We start from the raw sequence: 21,634 nt of genomic DNA, 5'->3' as shown, positions 1-21,634 counted from the left end.
CAGATTATCAGCCAGAAAAAGGTGTTAATGGAATATATCGCGTGATCTCTTCCACGAGACTCTGTATATTCTTATATTTCTATATGACTCTATATTTCTATATGACTGTATATTCCTATATGACTCCTATGTTCCTATAAGACTGTATATTTCTATAAGACTCTATATTTCTATATGACTGTATATTCCTATATGACTGTATATTCCTATATGACTCCTATGTTCCTATAAGACTGTATATTTCTATAAGACTCTATATTCCTATATGACTCTATATTCCTGTATGACTCTACATTACTATATGACTGTATATTCCTATATTCCTATATTATGACTCTATATTCCTATTATTTACATGATTCCCGAGCTGCTGAGGTTGATAAAAGACACCCGTCCATTAAGTTCAGCTCCCCCCCCCATTGTGTTAGAACTGATTGGTTCTATGAAGATCCGGCCGTGGCTGAACTACAGCAGCAGCAGGGGATTCTGGGACTTGTAGTGCAACAAGACCTTCTGACTTGTATTGATTGAAATTGTGTGACCGGGGGGGTAACTAAAGAGGAATCAGATCCAGGAGGAAAAGGGGCCCCATGAGGCCCTAATTAATGTGCAATTTCAATATATATTGGTAAAACAGGACAAGCTGTGAGCCCTAAAATGAATTTGCTGTGTGTAATGAAAGCAAATAAGAGTCCCTGCTCCAGTTAAAGGGCCGGTGCCAGTGATTATGTCAGCTGATTTGTCCTGGGGGGGGGGTGAATGGCAGAATGTTGGCCGGCGTTTCCGGGTCGCATTGTTCCACATGAAGGAATCGCTGGGTGAGTGAGAGAGGGGGGCACAGAATGTTGTTGGCACAGAGAGAAAGAGAGAGAGAGAGAGAGAGAGAGAGAGAGAGAGAGAGAGAGAGAGAGAGAGAGAGAGAGAGAGAGAGGAAGAAAGAGAGAGGGAGAGGGGAAGAAAGAGAGAGGGAGAGAGGGAGAGAGAGAGAGAGAGAGAGACAGAGAGAAAAGGAGGAAGAGAGAGACAGAGACAGAGAGAGAGAGAGAGGGAGAGAGAGAGAGAGAAAAGGAGGAAGAGAGAGACAGAGACAGAGAGAGGAAGAAAGAGAGAGGGAGAGAGAGAGAGAGAGAGAGAGAGAGAGAAGGAGGAAGAGAGAGAGAGAGAGAGAGAGAGAGAGAGAGAGAGAGAAGGAGAGAGAGAGAAGGAGAGAGAGAAGGAGGAAGAGAGGAAGAAAGAGAGAGAGAGAGGGATAGAGAGAGAGAGAGAGAGGGATAGAGATAGACAGAGAGAGAGAGGGATAGAGATAGACAGAGAGAGAGAGAGAGAGAGAGAGAGAAGGAGGAAGAGAGAGAGAGAGAGAGAGGGGGTAGTTAGGCAGTGGGCAGGGGCACGGGTGCTGTTGGTAGGAAACATGTGAGTGAGAAGGAAATTGGGCAAAGTTGGGAACAAGCAGTGGGAAAACATTTAACCCCAACACTCCCTGATCAGAGCCAAGGCAAATATATGGGTGGGAACGGGGGGAGGGGGTTGCTTCATTTATTGGAAGAAATTCAGGGAAAACTCTTTTCTTGGCCCTGGGCCCCCATGTGAATTGGCAGCATGTAACATAGAGAAACTACAGCTCCCAGCATCCCCTCACAGCCTTCAGCCGTCTCTCTCTCTCCTCACACTTACCCACCCCCTCTCTCTTTTCCCACCCCCTCTCCTTCTCTCACTCCGACAATCACTCGCCGTGTCTCATTCTCTGCCCCCAATGGCGACACACAGACCCTTCACTGGCCGCAGCTCGTGGTGCCAAGATGATGAAGTTGTAGAATTGCTTCTACCCGCAGACCTAAGTGCCCCCTAAACTGCCTCTCTCATTGTTCAGCCATAGAGAAAACTCTGCCGTAGACTTGGCTCCGTCCCATTACCCCCATTTATTCACCTGCCTGGGTGCCACATACAATGTCCTGATATTTGGCCGGCACGTAGCACTGCACCCTAACGGGTTAATCATAACAACCCTTCATATGACACTTTGACATTGCAGGGGACCAATGACTGAATGGATTTCATTGCTTTCTATGGGACATGTCACACCAGCTATAAACTGCAGAGAGTCCTCATAGGGAACCAGAGTCAGACTTTTACCCTGTTGCAATGAGGTTCTGTCCTTCAGAGGAATGTGTCTTTAGACTACACGGACGAGTTAGATTGTAAGCTCTTTGGACAAGGCATAGTCCGTTTCTAAAGGAAATAATGAAAAAAAAACCGACTTGCTTTGGAACTTCCTATTTATATGTTGGATTTCCCACTAAAAGCTTCATTTCCCAATGTCGATCGCCCCCGCCCCGCAGCATGAACCTTTCCAGTCCCATCACATCCCTGTTGGTGCCATTGAGGGAGACTGTGCCCGTTTCGGGAAGGCACCGGCCATTCACTTAACAGCTCAGAACTAAAAGTCCATTGTGGTGCTTTATAGTGGAGATGTAGAGATCCGACCCGGCACAGAAAGCTGATTGGTGCCAGTGTGCGAGTGCGACATGAGAGTTGCGGTTCCTTTACAAGGCGCTCGGCAGTGTGTGTGTATTTTGTGTCGCTGCGGGGAACGACTTTATCATCCACTCGCCTGACAATAGGCTTAAAAGTGAAATGACTTGATTCTGCCGCCTGAAGGTTCCACAGCCCCATTGTCAGCGCACAAAGGATTTCTGTTGCGACATTCCTGCCATGCGAAGGGCTCGGAGCTTTTAATGACTGACAGGCCTCTCGCAAATAACACGCTGCTCTCCCCGGCCCCCACAATGGCTTCAAAAAAGAAAAAGGGAAAAAAAACCCACAATTTTCTTACATTTTATTTGTGAAAGTGCTGGTATGTTGGGCACGGGGGGGGGGTGCTGGGCTGAATGGATTCATCCCATTGTTCCCTGGACTTACACAAATTCCCCCTCTTGGGCACACGGGACAATGGATCAATGGCAGAAAGAATCAAGCGCCGGCCACATTCTCCTTCTGGGGAGACAGCACTTAAAGCAATAATTCTTATTACAGATGAAATATATATATATATATTATAGGATAAGGAGTGTCAATTAAGGTTTCTCTCTCTTATATCCTAAAACTACAGCCCCTTCTCTTCCACGAGCCCCTCTAGACCCACTACTCAGACCTATTGCCTTCAACTGCCCATACACAGGCCAATAACATCTACCCACTTGCTCTGTTCAACAGCTTATCTGCCCCCTTCAGTTCTTTCTTCTTCTCACCATACTGTCTCCATCTTGCCCTACTGTCTCCATTTTGCCCTTCTCTCTATCTTGCTCTATTATTCCAATCTTGCCCCACTTTCTCCATCTTGTCATATTGTCTGCATCTTGTCCTACTGTCTTCATCTTTACCTACAGTCTTCATCTTGCCCTACTGTCTCCATCTTGTCCTACTTTCTCCATATTGTCCTACTACCTCTAAATTATCCTACTGTCTCCATCTTGCCCTACTGTCTCCATCTTTTCCTACTGTCTCCATCTTGTCCTACTGTCTCCATCTTGCCCTACTGTCTTCATCTTTACATACTGTCTCCATCTTGCCCTACTGTCTTCATCTTGTCCTACTGTCTCCATCTTGTCCTACTGTCTCCATCTTGTCCTACAGTCTCCATCTTGTCCTACAGTCTCCATCTTGTCCTACTGTCTCCATCTTGTCCTACTGTCTCCATCTTGTCCTACTGTCTCCATCTTGCCCTACTGTCTCCATCTTGCCCTACTGTCTCCATCTTGCCCTACTGTCTCCATCTTGTCCTACTGTCTCCATCTTGTCCTACTGTCTCCATCTTGTCCTACTGTGTCCATCTTGCCCTACTGTCTCCATCTTGTCCTACTGTCTCCATCTTGCCCTACTGTCTCCATCTTGCCCTACTGTCTCCATCTTGCCCTACTGTCTCCATCTTGTCCTACTGTCTCCATCTTGCCCTACTGTCTCCATCTTGTCCTACTGTCTCCATCTTGTCCTACTGTCTCCATCTTGCCCTACTGTCTCCATCTTGTCCTACTGTCTCCATCTTGCCCTACTGTCCTGCCCTACTGTCTCCATCTTGCCCTACTGTCTCCATCTTGTCCTACTGTCTCCATCTTGCCCTACTGTCTCCATCTTGTCCTACTGTCTCCATCTTGTCCTACTGTCTCCATCTTGCCCTACTGTCTCATCTTGTCCTACTGTCTCCATCTTGCCCTACTGTCTCCATCTTGCCCTACTGTCTCCATCTTGCCCTACTGTCTCCATCTTGTCCTACTGTCTCCATCTTGTCCTACTGTCTCCATCTTGCCCTACTGTCTCCATCTTGCCCTACTGTCTCCATCTTGTCCTACTGTCTCCATCTTGCCCTACTGTCTCCATCTTGTCCTACTGTCTCCATCTTGCCCTACTGTCTCCATCTTGCCCTACTGTCTCCATCTTGCCCTACTGTCTCCATCTTGCCCTACTGTCTCCATCTTGCCCTACTGTCTCCATCTTGTCCTACTGTCTCCATCTTGCCCCACTGTCTCCATCTTGTCCTACTGTCTCCATCTTGTCCTACTGAATGTTCTAGTTAGGGATCACAGTGATTGGCAGGAGGGAATACAAGGAGCAATGTATAATGAGTTCCCAGGGCAAGAAGTGATTGGATGTGGAATTGATTCAGTGTAAATGTTGGATATCATTTCCAGCTTTATTATATTAATGAAGTGTAAGAAGTTGCTGTAAGTGTATCACTATTATACGTATATATTATATGTGTATATTTACATTTGTGCTTCTGTATTATGTGGACAAATGCCACTAAGTGCCGCCAAGCTCCCCCATTATGGCAGCAAAGTGGCACCTTTAGAAAGATGACGGCGGCTCTCAGCCCGGAGGATAATGATGGTTCCAGTCTCTTATCTCCCTCTTTTCTTCATCAGTGGGGAAATTAACCAGGTTGTAATAATCTTGTCCTTCAGGGCTGACGCTTCCTTTGATGAGTTAACAAGCAGGCGCTGGGTAGTCGCAACAGGGGGTAGTGAAATGGGCAAACAATTTGGCAACGCACATAAACACAAGTGCGGGGGCAATAACAGCGGCGACTTTCTTAAAAGCGGATGAGAGACGCAGCCCATTGTTTCCAGGCGGAATCATATCGGGACACTTCTCCCTCTCTGTGTTTTTAACTGTGAATGTCGCCGTCATAATCACGGATTTGAAAAGCGAAGTAATTGTGCGTCCGTCTCCTCCGCTGACACCACTATACAATGACATTGTTCCATTCACTCCATTGTCTTCTGCATTTCAATAGCGTTTCTATTCACTCTTATATATATGTAAAGAAACATTCCAACACGGGGGTCAGAGGAATCAATGTCAAAATAGCAAATAGTAGCGCAAATGTGCTTTTTGTGTGTAATTTCCCCGTGACGGGGGCGGGACTGGGAGATTACATTTATATAATCACAGAGGAAGGAATGGGGGCTCTATTATAGGGGCATAAGAACAGTAAAATCATATCAGGGCCCCCAAAACTTCAGCCTAGAAACATACGGCAGACTGGTGTAAGGTTGGTTTTCCCCTCATAGTGGGGAACTAGTGCTGGGAGTTGTAGTTAGAATGCAGATTGGGAATAAGATGAGTACTTTGTGATTGGCTGAAACTGTCCATCAAATGTAACAATGCAGGAGTAGCCTGAAAATAGACCTAATAAAACTCATTGCATTAAATACTGACCTGATCCTTCTTCTCTTCCCCAGAAACTCCCACCATAGAAAAGCTTTTGTCTAAAGACTGGAAGGACAAACTCCTCGCAATGGGATCAGGGAACCTGGCAGATGTAAAAGGTAACGTGCAGCCCTAGTGCAGCCTCCTTGCATTTTGTTTCACATGCGATATTGCAACACCATTCCACATGTAATCTGTCTGCTATACAAACACTGGGATAAGATGGAGACAATCGGGCAAGATGGAGATAGTATCACAACAGTAGGGAATGATGGAGAGAGTAGGACAAGATGGAGACAGTAGGACAAGATGGAGAAAGTAGCACCAGATGGAGACAGTAGGGCAAGATGGAGACAGTAGGACAAGATGGAGACAGTAGGACAAGATGGAGAAAGTAGGAGAAGATGGAGAAAGTAGGACAAGATGGAGACAATACGACAAGATGGAGACAGTAGGACAAGATGGAGAAAGTAGGACAAGATGGAGACAGTAGGACAAGATGGAGAAAGTAGGACAAGATGGAGACAGTAGGACAAGATGGAGACAGTCAGACAAGATGGAGACAGTAGGGCAAGATGGAGAAAGTAGGGCAAGATGGAGACAGTAGGGCAAGATGGAGACAGTAGGACAAGATGGAGACAGTGGGAGAAGATGGAAACAGTAGTGTGAGAAGGAGACAGTAGGACAAGATGGAGACAGTAGGACAAGATGGAGATAGTGGGACAAGATGGAGACAGTAGGGCAAGAAGGAGACAGTAGGACAAGATGGAGACAGTAGGACAAGATGGAGAAAGTAGGACAAGATGGAGAAAGTAGGAGAAGATGGAGAAAGTAGGACAAGATGGAGACAGTAGGACAAGATGGAGACAGTAGGACAAGATGGAGAAAGTAGGACAAGATGGAGACAGTAGGACAAGATGGAGACAGTCGGACAAGATGGAGACAGTAGGGCAAGATGGAGAAAGTAGGGCAAGATGAAGACAGTAGGGCAAGATGGAGACAGTAGGACAAGATGGAGACAGTGGGACAAGATGGAGACAGTAGTGTGAGAAGGAGACAGTAGGACAAGATGGAGACAGTAGGACAAGATGGAGACAGTAGGACAAGATGGAGACAGTAGGACAAGATGGAGACAGTAGTGTGAGAAGGAGACAGTAGGACAAGATGGAGACAGTAGGACAAGATGGAGACAGTAGGACAAGATGGAGACAGTGGGACAAGATGGAGACAGTAGTTTGAGAAGGAGACAGTAGAGCAAGACGGAGACAGTAGGGTGAGAAGGAGACTGTTGGGCAACAGGTAGTGAGAGAAGATTTATTTTGGGTTAAAAGAATTTTCCTTGTTGAGTCTCTTATTGAGTTAGAAGTTTATTGGTTTGGTTGGACTGTTCCATTGGCTGGCATTTAGTGATCCTGGGGGGGGGAGAGGTTATCAGGTGGGAGAAAATGTGACAGAAAGCTGAGAAAACAGCCGTGGGTTTATTGTTCCTGCAGACAACCGTGGCAGGCGCAGTTATTGTGTATTGTTAACAAGGAGGTGAGAGAGATGGGGGATACAATGGAGTCTTTGCCCCTGGAGGCAATTTGACTAAAGGTTCTCAGAGGGGTCAGAGGGCTGGTAATTTACTGCTCAGGTCTAGGTCCTTATTTACCTCCCCGGCAGGAGAAATAGTTGAGCTGTGGCCCAGCTGTATTTAGTGAGACAACAAGGAAGGTGTTTGTTTGTGTGAGTTCAGCTGTTGTGCGGGACCCTCTGAATGTGCAGTCAATGGTCTTGTTTTTCTGCTTAATTTCTCACCGACCCTTTAATTCAGCAGTTGGTGCCATTGCTAAAATGTCCTTTTCTGCCCCAAAAATGATGTTCTGAAGAACCCAATAGCTGAGGGGTCACATGTGACCATGGACATGAGTTATGGGGGAGTGGTTTATCTTTTGGGAAGAGTTAGAAGAAACTCAGTGTGTGTTAAATGGAACTCTGGATAATTAGAATATGGGGAAAGGCTTCTTGGGTAAGTTAAGTGCTGTAGCCTGTTAGTGTGTCTGGATGTTTGTGAAACGAGTCAGGGTGGGTTTGGGGGCTAAGGGGGAGTTTTGGTGCTTAAGTTAGATTTGGGTACTGAGTGTGGATTTGGGTACTTAGGGTGGGTGTGGGTGCGTATGGTGGGTTTGTGTGGTTAGACTAGATTTGGGGGCTTAAGGTAGATTTAGGGGCTTCGGGTGGGATTGGATGTTTAGTATAGGTCTCTATCCTTATGGTGGCTTTGTTACTTTGGGTATATTTGGGCGCTTAGGGTGGGCTAGGGTCAGTGGCGTAGCTAGATGTTGCTGGGCCCCACAGCAAATTCATTTTAGGGCCCCCAGGTTGCCATGTTTTACCAATAGATGTAGAAATTGTTCATTAATTAGGGCCTCATGTGGCCCCTATACCTTCTTGGGCCCCCTGCAGCCGCAGGGTCTGCTTCCTCTGTAGTTACGCCTCTGGTTAGGGTGCACCACTGGGCCTAGTTTAATGTGGGTGAGACATATGGCAGCACCTGTATAATAATGTCCTTGTTTGATTGTAACATTCTCACCTCGGTGCTTCATTTGCACTTACTCTGTGGCTGTGGGATTGGCCTCTCATTCTCTGTCCAAAACCCTCACAGCCTTTAAAGCAACATAACATACACGTACATATACATACGGACTGTTGCTCCTGATCCAAAACCCACCAACCCCTGTATCTACCCACTAGCCACAAGTGACATCAGTTTGTCTGCACCCAGACATCCTAACTGACACCTGCCTGAAAAGTGACGTCACAATAGTCTAGAAGTGACATCACAATAGTCTGAAAGCTCCTTTGCAAATTAAGGTTGTGATTTTGATCCAAATTTTTTTTTTAAATGCATTTGCTGTATAATATGGAAGTGATGTCACTATAATATGGAAGTGATGTCACTATAATCCGGATGTGATGTCACTATAATGTGGATGTGATGTCACTACAATGTGGAAGTGATGTCAGTATTATCTAGATGTGATATCACAGTAAGCTGGAAGTGACATCACCGCAGGAGACAACCTCATTTATTTTCTATTTTATTATGTTGAAATTCCCCTGGTCCCACTCAAGGTAATTTAATACCCCCCATTGTTGTTGTTGAACTGCTACTCCCAGCTTGGGCTGATCAGTGCAATTTGGTGTTTTTAGCCTCATTCTAAGATTCATTTTCTATATTCCACTCGGCGCATTACATTATTAGAGGAGGGGGGGTGCCGTGTTTGGTTGGAGTTACATTAATGCATTTGACATTTGCACGGCGAATGCGCGAAAGGAAAAAAATGCCCCATAATTAGAGGAGCCAAGTCAATTGGTCAATGTATTCCAAGAAGTATAAATTCAATATTTATCACAAGCCGCTGTGCATTTACCTCCTCTCCTCCTGTTTTCCATTTTTAACACAATTACACACAATGGGCTATAATTATGCGCCGAGGCTTTTAAGCAATAAGCGCCGGCGACTGAGGGACATGAATCGGATGCAAATGCGCCGCACGGGGAACTGTTTAACTCTCAGAGGGGCATGAGAAATGCCCCCCCCCTCGATTGGCCAAATCGGTCACTGGGAAATTAGCGTTTTTCTCTCTCTCACCTGGACTCACCAAGTACTTGTGCCCAGAACATTCCTTCTCTGTATATTTGTATTTATACATATGGGAGGAGGAGGTGCCATATTGATTCCCTTAGACAGTACAGTATGAGGGTATAGCTTATTGTGTGCCCAGAACATTCCTTCTCTGTATATTTGTATTTATACATATGGGAGGAGGAGGTGCCATATTGATTCCCTTAGACAGTACAGTATGAGGGTATAGCTTATTGTGTGCCCAGAACATTCCTTCTCTGTATATTTGTATTTATACATATGGGAGGAGGAGGTGCCATATTGATTCCCTTAGACAGTACAATATGAGGGTATAGCTTATTGTGTGCCCAGAACATTCCTTCTCTGTATATTTGTATTTCTACATATGGGAGGAGGGAGGTGCATATTGATTCCCTTAGACAGTACAGTATGAGGGTATAGCTTATTGTGTGCCCAGAACATTCCTTCTCTGTATATTTGTATTTATACATATGGGAGGAGGAGATGCCATATTGATTCCCTTAGACAGTACAGTATGAGGGTATAGCTTATTGTGTGCCCAGAACATTCCTTCTCTGTATATTTGTATTTATACATATGGGAGGAGGGAGGTGCCATATTGATTCCCTTAGATAGTACAGTATGAGGGTATAGGTTATTGTGTGCCCAGAACATTCCTTCTCTGTATATTTGTATTTATACATATGGGAGGAGGAGGTGCCATATTGATTCCCTTAGACAGTACAGTATGAGGGTATAGCTTATTGTGTGCCAGAACATTCCTTCTCTGTATATTTGTATTTATACATATGGGAGGAGGGAGGTGCCGTATTGATTCCCTTAGACAGTACAGTATGAGGGTATAGGTTATTGTGTGCCCAGAACATTCCTTCTCTGTATATTTGTATTTATACATATGGGAGGAGGAGGTGCCATATTGATTCCCTTAGACAGTACAGTATGAGGGTATAGCTTATTGTGTGCCCAGAACATTCCTTCTCTGTATATTTGTATTTATACATATGGGAGGAGGAGGAGCCATATTGATTCCCTTAGACAGTACAGTATGCGGGTATAGCTTATTGTGTGCCCAGAACATTCCTTCTCTGTATATTTGTATTTATACATATGGGAGGAGGAGGAGCCATATTGATTCCCTTAGACAGTACAGTATGAGGGTATAGCTTATTGTGTGCCCAGAACATTCCTTCTCTGTATATTTGTATTTATACATATGGGAGGAGGGAGGTGCCATATTGATTCCCTTAGACAGTACAGTATGAGGGTATAGCTTATTGTGTGCCCAGAACATTCCTTCTCTGTATATATGTATTTATACATATGGGAGGAGGAGGTGCCATATTGATTCCCTTAGACAGTACAGTATGAGGGTATAGCTTATTGTGTGCCCAGAACATTCCTTCTCTGTATATTTGTATTGATTTACATGAGTTGGAGTTGCCATACGGTTGAGATCAGACTATACTAATGTTAATGTATGGCCCCCCAGGGACTCCGGAAAGTCTTGCTGAAAAGGAGAGGCAGCTCATGACGATGATTAACCAGTTGACCAGTTTACGGGAACAGCTTTTGGCAGCGCACGACGAGCAGAAGAAACTGGCGGCTTCGCAAATCGAAAAGCAACGGCAGCAAATGGAACTGGCGAAGCAGCAGCAAGAACAGGTGAGTTTGGGGTTCAACTATTTGAGGTTAAAGAGGCGGCTGAGAGTTCCTCGCTGGGGTTTGGTCTCAGCAGGGGCGTAACCATGGATACTGAATGTTATTTGGAGGTTTTGGGGCTCATGGAGGAAACTGGGGCAAGTGAAATAAACTCTATTTAATCTATAAAGTCTTCTCTGGGGATGTACTGGGGGGCACTGTCTTATTCATTCCCCCCCTTAATTTGCAGATAAACAAATGGGGGACAAATATCAGGAGGAAGGAGAGTATTGCTCAGAGCCCCTGTAACAGCAACATGGCAGCTCCCTCCAAACACCCCCTTATCCGTTACTTTTCTCTTTTCCAGATCGCGAGGCAACAACAGCAACTCCTGCAGCAACAACACAAAATCAACCTCCTCCAGCAGCAGATTCAGGTCAGAACCCCCCAAACACCCACTTTGCCTTTATCCGTGTGTTTGTCTTGCACCCAACTGACTGCTGAAACCCCTTTGTCTAAAAGTCATTTACAGCACTGCAGTCTAGAGAGGCCTCGAAGGGGAAGTTCACCTTACAAACACTTTTTCAGTTCACTTGTTTTCCATTTGTTCCCCAGAAAAAAAAACACTTTTTTTAATTAATTTTCATTATTTATTTTTAACAGTTTTTTCCAAAATCTCAGTTTAAAGTTAATGTAGATCGGTTGGGTCGGGTACCTACAAAAACCTGCAGGACCCTGCGGATAGAAGTTCCGGGCGCAGGAATAGACTCGGGTCAGTGGTTCTGCTGGTTTGCGGGTCGGGCAGCGGGTCTTCTCAATATCGATTTCTACTCCCCACCAGCAAACAAATTTGCGAAATTGCAGTGAAAATTCACTGGCAAATTTTTGGTGGCGTCAAAATAATTGTTTGCTGTTTTGCGAATTTCGCTGGAAATTCGCTAATTTTTCGGCAAATCGCAAGGAGAAATTCACCCATCACTAATTCCAACTCTGAACTGTTACAATTTTACAACATTGAGTAGATCCATTTCTCAGCAGCATCTCTGGAGTATCAGTAACTATTGTATCAAATCTAACAGTTGCCTGTAATGAAACCCAGAGATTCTGCTCAGCAGGGACAAACATAAGAAATGGATCAACTAAATGTATTGATTTAGAACAGTTTACAGGGTCGGCGACCCCCCTCCTAGATCTGCTTTAGAAGGTGAAAAATGACACTTTAAACTTCAATATTAGAAAAATGGTGACATATTGAAAATAGAAAGTCATTGGAAAAAGTCATTATTTCTGGTGATCTGTCTGAAAACAATAGTTGTTTGTAGGTGAACATCCCCTTTATTGAAATAGAGATGAAAACTGAAGAGATATTAATAGAAGGAGAGAAACCTAATGGGGCCCATGTCTGCAAGCTCAGGGCTACGGGGTATCAGGCACTCAGGGGCCACATGTGTTCTACAGAAGTGTCTCCTCCCAGACAGGGGCCACACGCCCTACAGAAGTGTCTCCTCCCAGACAGGGGCCACACGCCCTACAGAAGTGTCTCCTCCCAGACAGGGGCCACACGCCCTACAGAAGTGTCTCCTCCCAGACAGGGGCCACACGCCCTACAGAAGTGTCTCCTCCCAGACAGGGGCCACACGCCCTACAGAAGTGTCTCCTCCCAGACAGGGGCCACACGCCCTACAGAAGTGTCTCCTCCCAGACAGGGGCCACACGCCCTACAGAAGTGTCTCCTCCCAGACAGGGGCCACACGCCCTACAGAAGTCTCTCCTCCCAGACAGGGGCCACACGCCCTACAGAAGTGTCTCCTCCCAGACAGGGGCCACATGTGTTCTACAGAAGTGTCTCCTCCCAGACAGGGGCCACACGCCCTACAGAAGTGTCTCCTCCCAGACAGGGGCCACACGCCCTACAGAAGTGTCTCCTCCCAGACAGGGGCCACACGCCCTACAGAAGTGTCTCCTCCCAGACAGGGGCCACACGCCCTACAGAAGTTCTTAACTTGAGCTGGTGCCTCTTTCAGTGTTTATTTATCACTAATAATAAAAGGCAACAAGATGTTGGGCGGCCGAGGAGCAAATAAGCGTGTGGGGTGGAGCCATTAAATCCTTGTCCCTGTGCGTCAGTAGCCGTCGGTCGGTTTAGTCATTTTTGGCACAATTAGATAATGAGCCGCTCCCCCTGTTTCACCATCTCCCTCGGCAGAACTGAAATGACCCAAAGGAACCGGAGTTCTGATCTGAATGTTTTTGTGCAAATATTGAAACTAAAATCGGGCTGGGGGGGGGAGACAGAGGGGCTTTTGTTATTGACCTTCCCCTTTGCCAGACACATCAGGAGCCCCTGCATCTCGGCTTTTCCATAAATAGAGGGAAATTTATGGAGCAGGAAGAGCTCACGGGACATTAACACTGAATCACCATGTTGTGCAATGGGCTGGGGGGTCCCACTCACAATAGCCCCCTTGTACCAATATATATATATATAAACCTGCAGCCTTGTCTCTGTACATTGTCCCTGCACTGGAGGAATTCAAAGGTAACTTAATCCACATCCCTTTTATTTCCTGTAGGTTTCCCTGATCTGTTTATATTGGGAATTGATTGGGAATCAGTTGGTGGCGCTGTTGCCTGTCTGCCCTATGGGAAACACTGGCTCTAGTGGTGGGAAGAGGTAGTGCAACTAACTGAATGCAGTTTTAGCAAAAGGGCAAATAGTCCTCAAAGAAGAAATCGCAGAATCCTAATAAAGCAAAAGCAGCTCACACTCACCCAGGCAGGAGCTGAGACGTTAAAGGGTAACTAAACCTGAGTCAGAGGCCTGGGGAAAGGGAAGGGATCTCAGACGGATTCGCTAAACTGATACTTTGTGAGTTTAATGGACACAACTGATAAATTTTCCTGTATAAAGAGACAATAAAGGGGAAGTTAAAGAGGCAGCGGTGTTACGTGTACCCCGGGGACACTCTCCATGGCTCCTGTATTGTGGCTTATTGTCTGCCCACGGCATTCTCTGGGGGCGTCTGTTCCTAGTGGGTGGGGGGGGATAATCACAGGCCCAGTGCCGACCCCAGTTCCCTTTCCCATGACTCCGCAACCTTTTCCCAAACAAGAGAGACTGCCGGTGGCTCAGAGATTGGGAACAATTGTTTCTCACAGCTGATCTCCTATAAGAATGGGACCCCCTCCTGCTCCTCCAATAAATCCCTGGGAACACAAAGAAGAGGGAAAATGTGTCACAACTCCCAGTAACCCTTCCACCGCCGACCCACTGGCCCATTGCTCTTCCCTCCTTGTCACTGGGAAACAGCAGCAGAGACCATCCGAAATATTCCAGCTATTCCAGCAGGGACCCTTCCGCCTGCATCACATTCCCAGTCTTCCCAGAAGCTCCCAGGACTTGGCCCTAAAGGGGCCCTTAATTGTACATTGCTTTATGGGGCTCCTTTATATTTCATTTACAGGATGTTCCATCTCCGTATATTAATACCAATGGGACGGAGCTGCCATAGTGTTTCCTACTGTATATCCTGAATGGCACATCATTAATATTCCTCCAATTTAATGGCACTCCCAGTATTTATTTGGGAGCAGTCACATCATAATGTCTCTGCCTTATGCCCATAACATTGATTTCTCTGCACTGCTGCCTCTGACTCCTGATACAACTTCCCAATATCCATTCATTCCTCATTCTCACTGGGTTTATAGTTCTGTGTAACTGTCATTGTGTCTGTCCCTTTCTCTGCACTGCTGCTTCTGACTCCTGATACAACTTCCCAATATCCATTCATTCCTCATTCTCACTGGGTTTATAGTTCTGTGTAACTGTCATTGTGTCTGTCCCTTTCTCTGCACTGCTGCTTCTGACTCCTGATACAACTTCCCAATATCCATTCATTCCTCATTCTCACTGGGTTTATAGTTCTGTGTAACTGTCATTGTGTCTGTCCCTTTCTCTGCACTGCTGCTTCTGACTCCTGATACAACTTCCCAATATCCATTCATTCCTCATTCTCACTGGGTTTATAGTTCTGTGTAACTGTCATTGTGTCTGTCCCTTTCTCTGCACTGCACTGCTGCTTCTGACTCCTGATACAACTTCCCAATATCCATTCATTCCTCATTCTCACTGGGTTTATAGTTCTGTGTAACTGTCATTGTGTCTGTCCCTTTCTCTGCACTGCTGCTTCTGACTCCTGATACAACTTCCCAATATCCATTCATTCCTCATTCTCACTGGGTTTATAGTTCTGTGTAACTGTCATTGTGTCTGTCCCTTTCTCTTCTCTGCACTGCTGCCTCTGACTCCTGATACAACTTCCCAATATCCATTCATTCCTCATTCTCACTGGGTTTATAGTTCTGTGTAACTGTCATTGTGTCTGTCCCTTTCTCTGCACTGCTGCTTCTGACTCCTGATACAACTTCCCAATATCCATTCATTCCTCATTCTCACTGGGTTTATAGTTCTGTGTAACTGTCATTGTGTCTGTCCCTTTCTCTTCTCTGCACTGCTGCCTCTGACTCCTGATACAACTTCCCAATATCCATTCATTCCTCATTCTCACTGGGTTTATAGTTCTGTGTAACTGTCACTGTGTCTGTCCCTTTCTCTTCTCTGCACTGCTGCCTCTGACTCCTGATACAACTTCCCAATATCCATTCATTCCTCATTCTCACTGGGTTTATAGTTCTGTGTAACTGTCATTGTGTCTGTCCCTTTCTCTTCTCTGCACTGCTGCCTCTGACTCCTGAAACAACTTCCCAATATCCATTCATTCCTCATTCTCACTGGGTTTATAGTTCTGTGTAACTGTCATTGTGTCTGTCCCTTTCTCTTCTCTGCACTGCTGCTTCTGACTCCTGATACAACTTCCCAATATCCATTCATTCCTCATTCTCACTGGGTTTATAGTTCTGTGTAACTGTCATTGTGTCTGTCCCTTTCTCTTCTCTGCACTGCTGCCTCTGACTCCTGATACAACTTCCCAATATCCATTCATTCCTCATTCTCACTGGGTTTATAGTTCTGTGTAACTGTCATTGTGTCTGTCCCTTTCTCTGCACTGCTACTTCTGACTCCTGATACAACTTCCCAATATCCATTCATTCCTCATTCTCACTGGGTTTATAGTTCTGTGTAACTGTCATTGTGTCTGTCCCTTTCTCTTCTCTGCACTGCTGCCTCTGACTCCTGATACAACTTCCCAATATCCATTCATTCCTCATTCTCACTGGGTTTATAGTTCTGTGTAACTGTCATTGTGTCTGTCCCTTTCTCTTCTCTGCACTGCTGCCTCTGACTCCTGATACAACTTCCCAATATCCATTCATTCCTCATTCTCACTGGGTTTATAGTTCTGTGTAACTGTCATTGTGTCTGTCCCTTTCTCTGCACTGCTGCTTCTGACTCCTGATACAACTTCCCAATATCCATTCATTCCTCATTCTCACTGGGTTTATAGTTCTGTGTAACTGTCATTGTGTCTGTCCCTTTCTCTGCACTGCTGCTTCTGACTCCTGATACAACTTCCCAATATCCATTCATTCCTCATTCTCACTGGGTTTATAGTTCTGTGTAACTGTCATTGTGTCTGTCCCTTTCTCTGCACTGCTACTTCTGACTCCTGATACAACTTCCCAATATCCATTCATTCCTCATTCTCACTGGGTTTATAGTTCTGTGTAACTGTCATTGTGTCTGTCCCTTTCTCTGCACTGCTGCTTCTGACTCCTGATACAACTTCCCAATATCCATTCATTCCTCATTCTCACTGGGTTTATAGTTCTGTGTAACTGTCATTGTGTCTGTCCCTTTCTCTTCTCTGCACTGCTGCTTCTGACTCCTGATACAACTTCCCAATATCCATTCATTCCTCATTCTCACTGGGTTTATAGTTCTGTGTAACTGTCATTGTGTCTGTCCCTTTCTCTTCTCTGCACTGCTGCTTCTGACTCCTGATACAACTTCCCAATATCCATTCATTCCTCATTCTCAGTGGCTTTATAGCTCTGTGCACTGCTGGTTATGACTATTGAAAGAAGGAAACTGATAAGCAGTGGAGCAGAAGTGCTGCTTTCCATCGTGGTGACATTTATAGACAAGTCCGGATGAGATTAGGGGGCTGCACTGCTGTCACTGCTCTGTGAGACTGCTCTCCTCCCTCTGGCCTTTCCTATGGTTTATTTAAGGTGGCCGCACATTTAGCCGCAGTTTTATCTTTGGCATTTGTGTTTTCGTCACTCCTTTACCCCATTGTGCGTGGGATTCTCTCCTTTGAGATACACCAGGTGTTTCTTTCATGTGAGTGAGAGGCGAGACAAGGACACCCACCCCTCAAGTCTTGATGGAACAGTCTATTGTGGGGGGAAATGCCGGGGGTCTCTCTTCTAACAACTTTATGGTTTTCTCTGTTCCGACTTCCAGTTGATGCCGGGTGTCATTGTCAGTTCTGAGGGGGTGCTGAAGCCCACTATAGACTGGGGGTATTATGGGACACGGTGGGATATTACCCAGAATGCACAGGGAATACACAGGCTGCATTAGGCCAAGTGCTAAAATTCTATTTTAAGCCACAAACCCACCTTTCCCTTCATTTCTCGGGCCCCGTCAGACCCAAATCCCAAGAACAATTGCGGCAGAAACAAAGAATAACGGAGTTTAATTGGTCCCTGCGTCTCGGGCCCCTGGTGGGTTAAGCTTCCGAACATTCCGGCAGGTGATCTGCCCACGTAGAAAGAAACAATAACCTCAATGCCGGGCCCTTAATCACTTCCCATGGGGCCCCACATACCTGTTAATGTGGGGAGCCCCGCGCAGAGTGAACATTAGGGCCACAAATTGCTGAGATTTACTCCTTTCTATTGTCTCCCCCTGAATGGCTGAACACTGGGCAGTGAAGCATGCACTCACCACAATGGCCGCCTGTGGGGCTGTTTTCGCCATAGGATTGAACGCTGCTCGCTGCCTGTTTTACTTCATTGAGGTGGGAGTGGGGGCTTTGCTGCAATACAGGGGGGGATATAACTAGAAAGGTGGGGGTGACATTTATTTAGACACAGCTGCTGATCCGCAGGGTTACAGGGGCCCGACTAATACTAGAGGGGAGGGCTTAGTGCTTATAGGGCCACAGCCTTGTCACTCAGTGTTTCAGGGGTGCGAGTGACAATCAGAAGTGAGGTTCGAACTGGCAACCCCCCCCCTTACTCTCTCTTCCCCGGAACATTCCCTAAAATTCCTTTACAATTACACACGTTTTGGGGTGAATTTCCCCTTTATAAATGTAGTATTTTCCTCCAGACATTTATCTGTAGCAGTCGCTCTTCCCTCCCCTAACAATTATGAGTTTTTAAATGTAATTAACAGTTCTTTTTATAAATGCCCCCCCCACACTTTGTGTCACTTTGCTGAAGGCCTGACTCTTGGGCTGACACTCACATTTAATGAAACACCTTCTGAAAGTACAACCCCCCCCCCCAGATCCCAATGTTCCCTAATGTGTCACTGGTCTCACCTTCATTGGCACAACCTCGTCCTTCAGCTCCAGAACATTCCTTCTCTGTATATTTGTATTTATACATATGGGAGGAGGAGGTGCCATATTGATTCCCTTAGACAGTACAGTATGAGGGTATAGCTTATTGTGTGCCCAGAACATTCCTTCTCTGTATATTTGTATTTATACATATGGGAGGAGGAGGTGCCATATTGATTCCCTTAGACAGTACAGTATGAGGGTATATCTTATTGTGTGCCCAGAACATTCCCTTCTCTGTATATTTGTATTTATACATATGGGAGGAGGAGGTGCCATATTGATTCCCTTAGACAGTACAGTATGAGGGTATATCTTATTGTGTGCCCAGAACATTCCTTCTCTGTATATTTGTATTTATACATATGGGAGGAGGAGGTGCCATATTGATTCCCTTAGACAGTACAGTATGAGGGTATAGCTTATTGTGTGCCCAGAACATTCCTTCTCTGTATATTTGTATTTATACATATGGGAGGAGGAGGTGCCATATTGATTCCCTTAGACAGTACAGTATGAGGGTATAGCTTATTGTGTGCCCAGAACATTCCTTCTCTGTATATTTGTATTTATACATATGGGAGGAGGAGGTGCCATATTGATTCCCTTAGACAGTACAGTATGAGGGTATAGCTTATTGTGTGCCCAGAACATTCCTTCTCTGTATATTTGTATTTATACATATGGGAGGAGGAGGTGCCATATTGATTCCCTTAGACAGTACAGTATGAGGGTATAGCTTATTGTGTGCCCAGAACATTCCTTCTCTGTATATTTGTATTTATACATATGGGAGGAGGAGGTGCCATATTGATTCCCTTAGACAGTACAGTATGAGGGTATAGCTTATTGTGCGCCCAGGACATTCCTTCTCTGTATATTTGTATTTATACATATGGGAGGAGGAGGTGCCATATTGATTCCCTTAGACAGTACAGTATGAGGGTATAGCTTATTGTGTGCCCAGAACATTCCTTCTCTGTATATTTGTATTATACATATGGGAGGAGGAGGTGCCATATTGATTCCCTTAGACAGTACAGTATGAGGGTATAGCTTATTGTGTGCCCAGAACATTCCTTCTCTGTATATTTGTATTTATACATATGGGAGGAGGTGCCATATTGATTCCCTTAGACAATAAATGCAGATTATAACAGAGGATAAATTTGGAATATTATAGTAATGGAGGTGACACCCCCTCTGGGCTGTTCCATATCAATGCTGGGAGGGGGGGGGGAGACTAATGGTGGGTATTTAGATTTTATAGCAATAAAATGTGGAGCAGCATCGGTTGGGTTGAACCCGGTGACTTATTAAGAGCGTTGGGCGGGTAATTATCTGATACACTGTTGCTAATTATAACATTGGAACATCAGAAATTCGCTAATTGTGAGCGGGGAAAGACGGGGGCTGAAACACATCCAAAACCCACTTCCACTTTCAATGACTTCTAGTAACAACAACAAAAATGGGGAAAAAAGTTTCTTTTGGATATTTTGTTGAGTTTTTGTAGCCATTCGGGCAGAAATAAAAGTGGGGGGTAAAGGGGTCGGCGACTACTGTCAGTGCCTTTAGTTTGTCTCATTGGCAGCAGCACAGGGCATGTGGGCAGTTTTAAAGGGGAACTAAACTCCTGACAAACTATTATATGGTATAGTCAGTGTCTTATAAAGGGAAAGCAGTGGTACAGTTCAATACATTGGCATGAAGATTCTGCCCTGAAGAGCTTGCAATCTATTCCCTAGTGGTGTGTGCTGTATCCCTCTGTTTATACCCTGGCTTAGTTCCAACCTGACAAGGACCCTTTTAATTCCAATTGTTGCATTGGGTGACAGGAGCAGTTAGTTTGGGTGGAGCTGCTGTATATGAGGAGGGTCCCACCAGCTCTATAAACAACATAGAGATATCGCAGGGACGTTGGCTCGTTTATTTCATCGATTAAAAGGCGCTCGTGAAACCAACTGTCACATTCCCTAACGAGCCCCATTAGGAGAGAGAGAGAGACGCAGTTTCAGACTCGCAGGGAGTTAATTTTCTCACAATTCACTGTCCGAGGAGCCTCGGCAGCTAATGAGTCGCCACTCCCTGCACCCTGCAAATTGGAGACGATCGCAGAGGAGGAGCCACAGTTACTTTATGTTATGTGCCACCCGGCCCTGGTAGTTTTAGTCTTAAAGGTGTAGAATCATTTGATTGATTTGTCTGTACATAGGGATGCACCGAATCCAGGATTCGGTTCGGGATTCGGCCAGGATTCGGCCTTTTTCAGCAGGATTTGGATTCGGCCGAATCCTTCTGCCCGGCCGAACCGAATCCGAATCCTAATTTGCATATGCAAATCAGGGGCAGGGAGGGAAATTACGTGACTTTTTGTCAGAAAACAAGGAAGTAAAAAATGTTTTCCCCTTCCCACCCCTAATTTGCATATGCAAATTAGGGTTTGGATTCTTTTCGGTATTCGGCCGAATCCTTCGTGAAGGATTCGGGGGTTCGGCCGAATCCAAAAAAGTGGATTCGGTGCATCCCTAGTACATAAAACCGAAAATTGTATCAATTTGTGGTGCCGCCACCATTGGCTTTTCAGGATCCTCAGAGTTTCGGCTTTGGTTCTGCAGAATTTCTCCATACAAGATCCGTTTCCAGGCGATTTATCCACTTTCAAATTTAAATTTGTGCCACCGTGCGGGTTTATTTGCACAAATTCGAATTCAGTTTTCAAAACTCTTGTGTAGAAGTCAATGAGAGTGTTGCTCTAAGACAAAATTCAAGGCAATTGAATTGAAAGTTTGAGCTTTTCAAGCGCTGAACTTTTACGAACTCACGAATTTTGAGTCGCCAATACAGATCCCGAGTGGCAGGTGTGGGGGCGGAGCTCATTGACCTCACGTCAGCCCCCTCGTTCAAGGAGGAGTTACGATTTTTCGTTCCGATTTTGGTGCGATCCGACAAATCCATCATATTATCATGAGGTTAGTGGGCACCGAACAATCACACGTCTAACAATTTTCGGCCGACATCGGTCAGAAAAAATCGATTGGGCAGGTTAGAACATTTTCATTGGTCTCAGTGAAATCTATCCGTTGTCCAGTTGTTTGCAGGG

The 21,634-nt window shown here is 45.4% G+C and overlaps 1 protein-coding gene across 6 annotated transcripts in view; it reads left to right on the top strand.

The window, feature by feature from the left end:
- The window catches only part of sox5.S (SRY-box 5 S homeolog), a 118,721-nt gene that overhangs the window by 50,136 nt on the left and 46,951 nt on the right, over nucleotides 1-21,634 (top strand). For all 6 annotated transcript variants that reach the window (XM_041587485.1, XM_018254026.2, XM_018254025.2 and 3 more), the window contains 3 exon segments: nucleotides 5,739-5,825; nucleotides 10,845-11,017; nucleotides 11,361-11,429. In XM_041587485.1, the coding sequence (XP_041443419.1) occupies nucleotides 5,739-5,825; nucleotides 10,845-11,017; nucleotides 11,361-11,429 (329 nt within the window).

This window comes from Xenopus laevis, chromosome 3S (genome assembly GCF_017654675.1).
Source record: "Xenopus laevis strain J_2021 chromosome 3S, Xenopus_laevis_v10.1, whole genome shotgun sequence".
In the NCBI taxonomy this organism is placed as follows: Eukaryota; Metazoa; Chordata; class Amphibia; order Anura; family Pipidae; genus Xenopus; species Xenopus laevis.
Note: the sequence above shows the minus strand (reverse complement) of the source record. Positions and strands in the feature narration are given on the sequence as shown.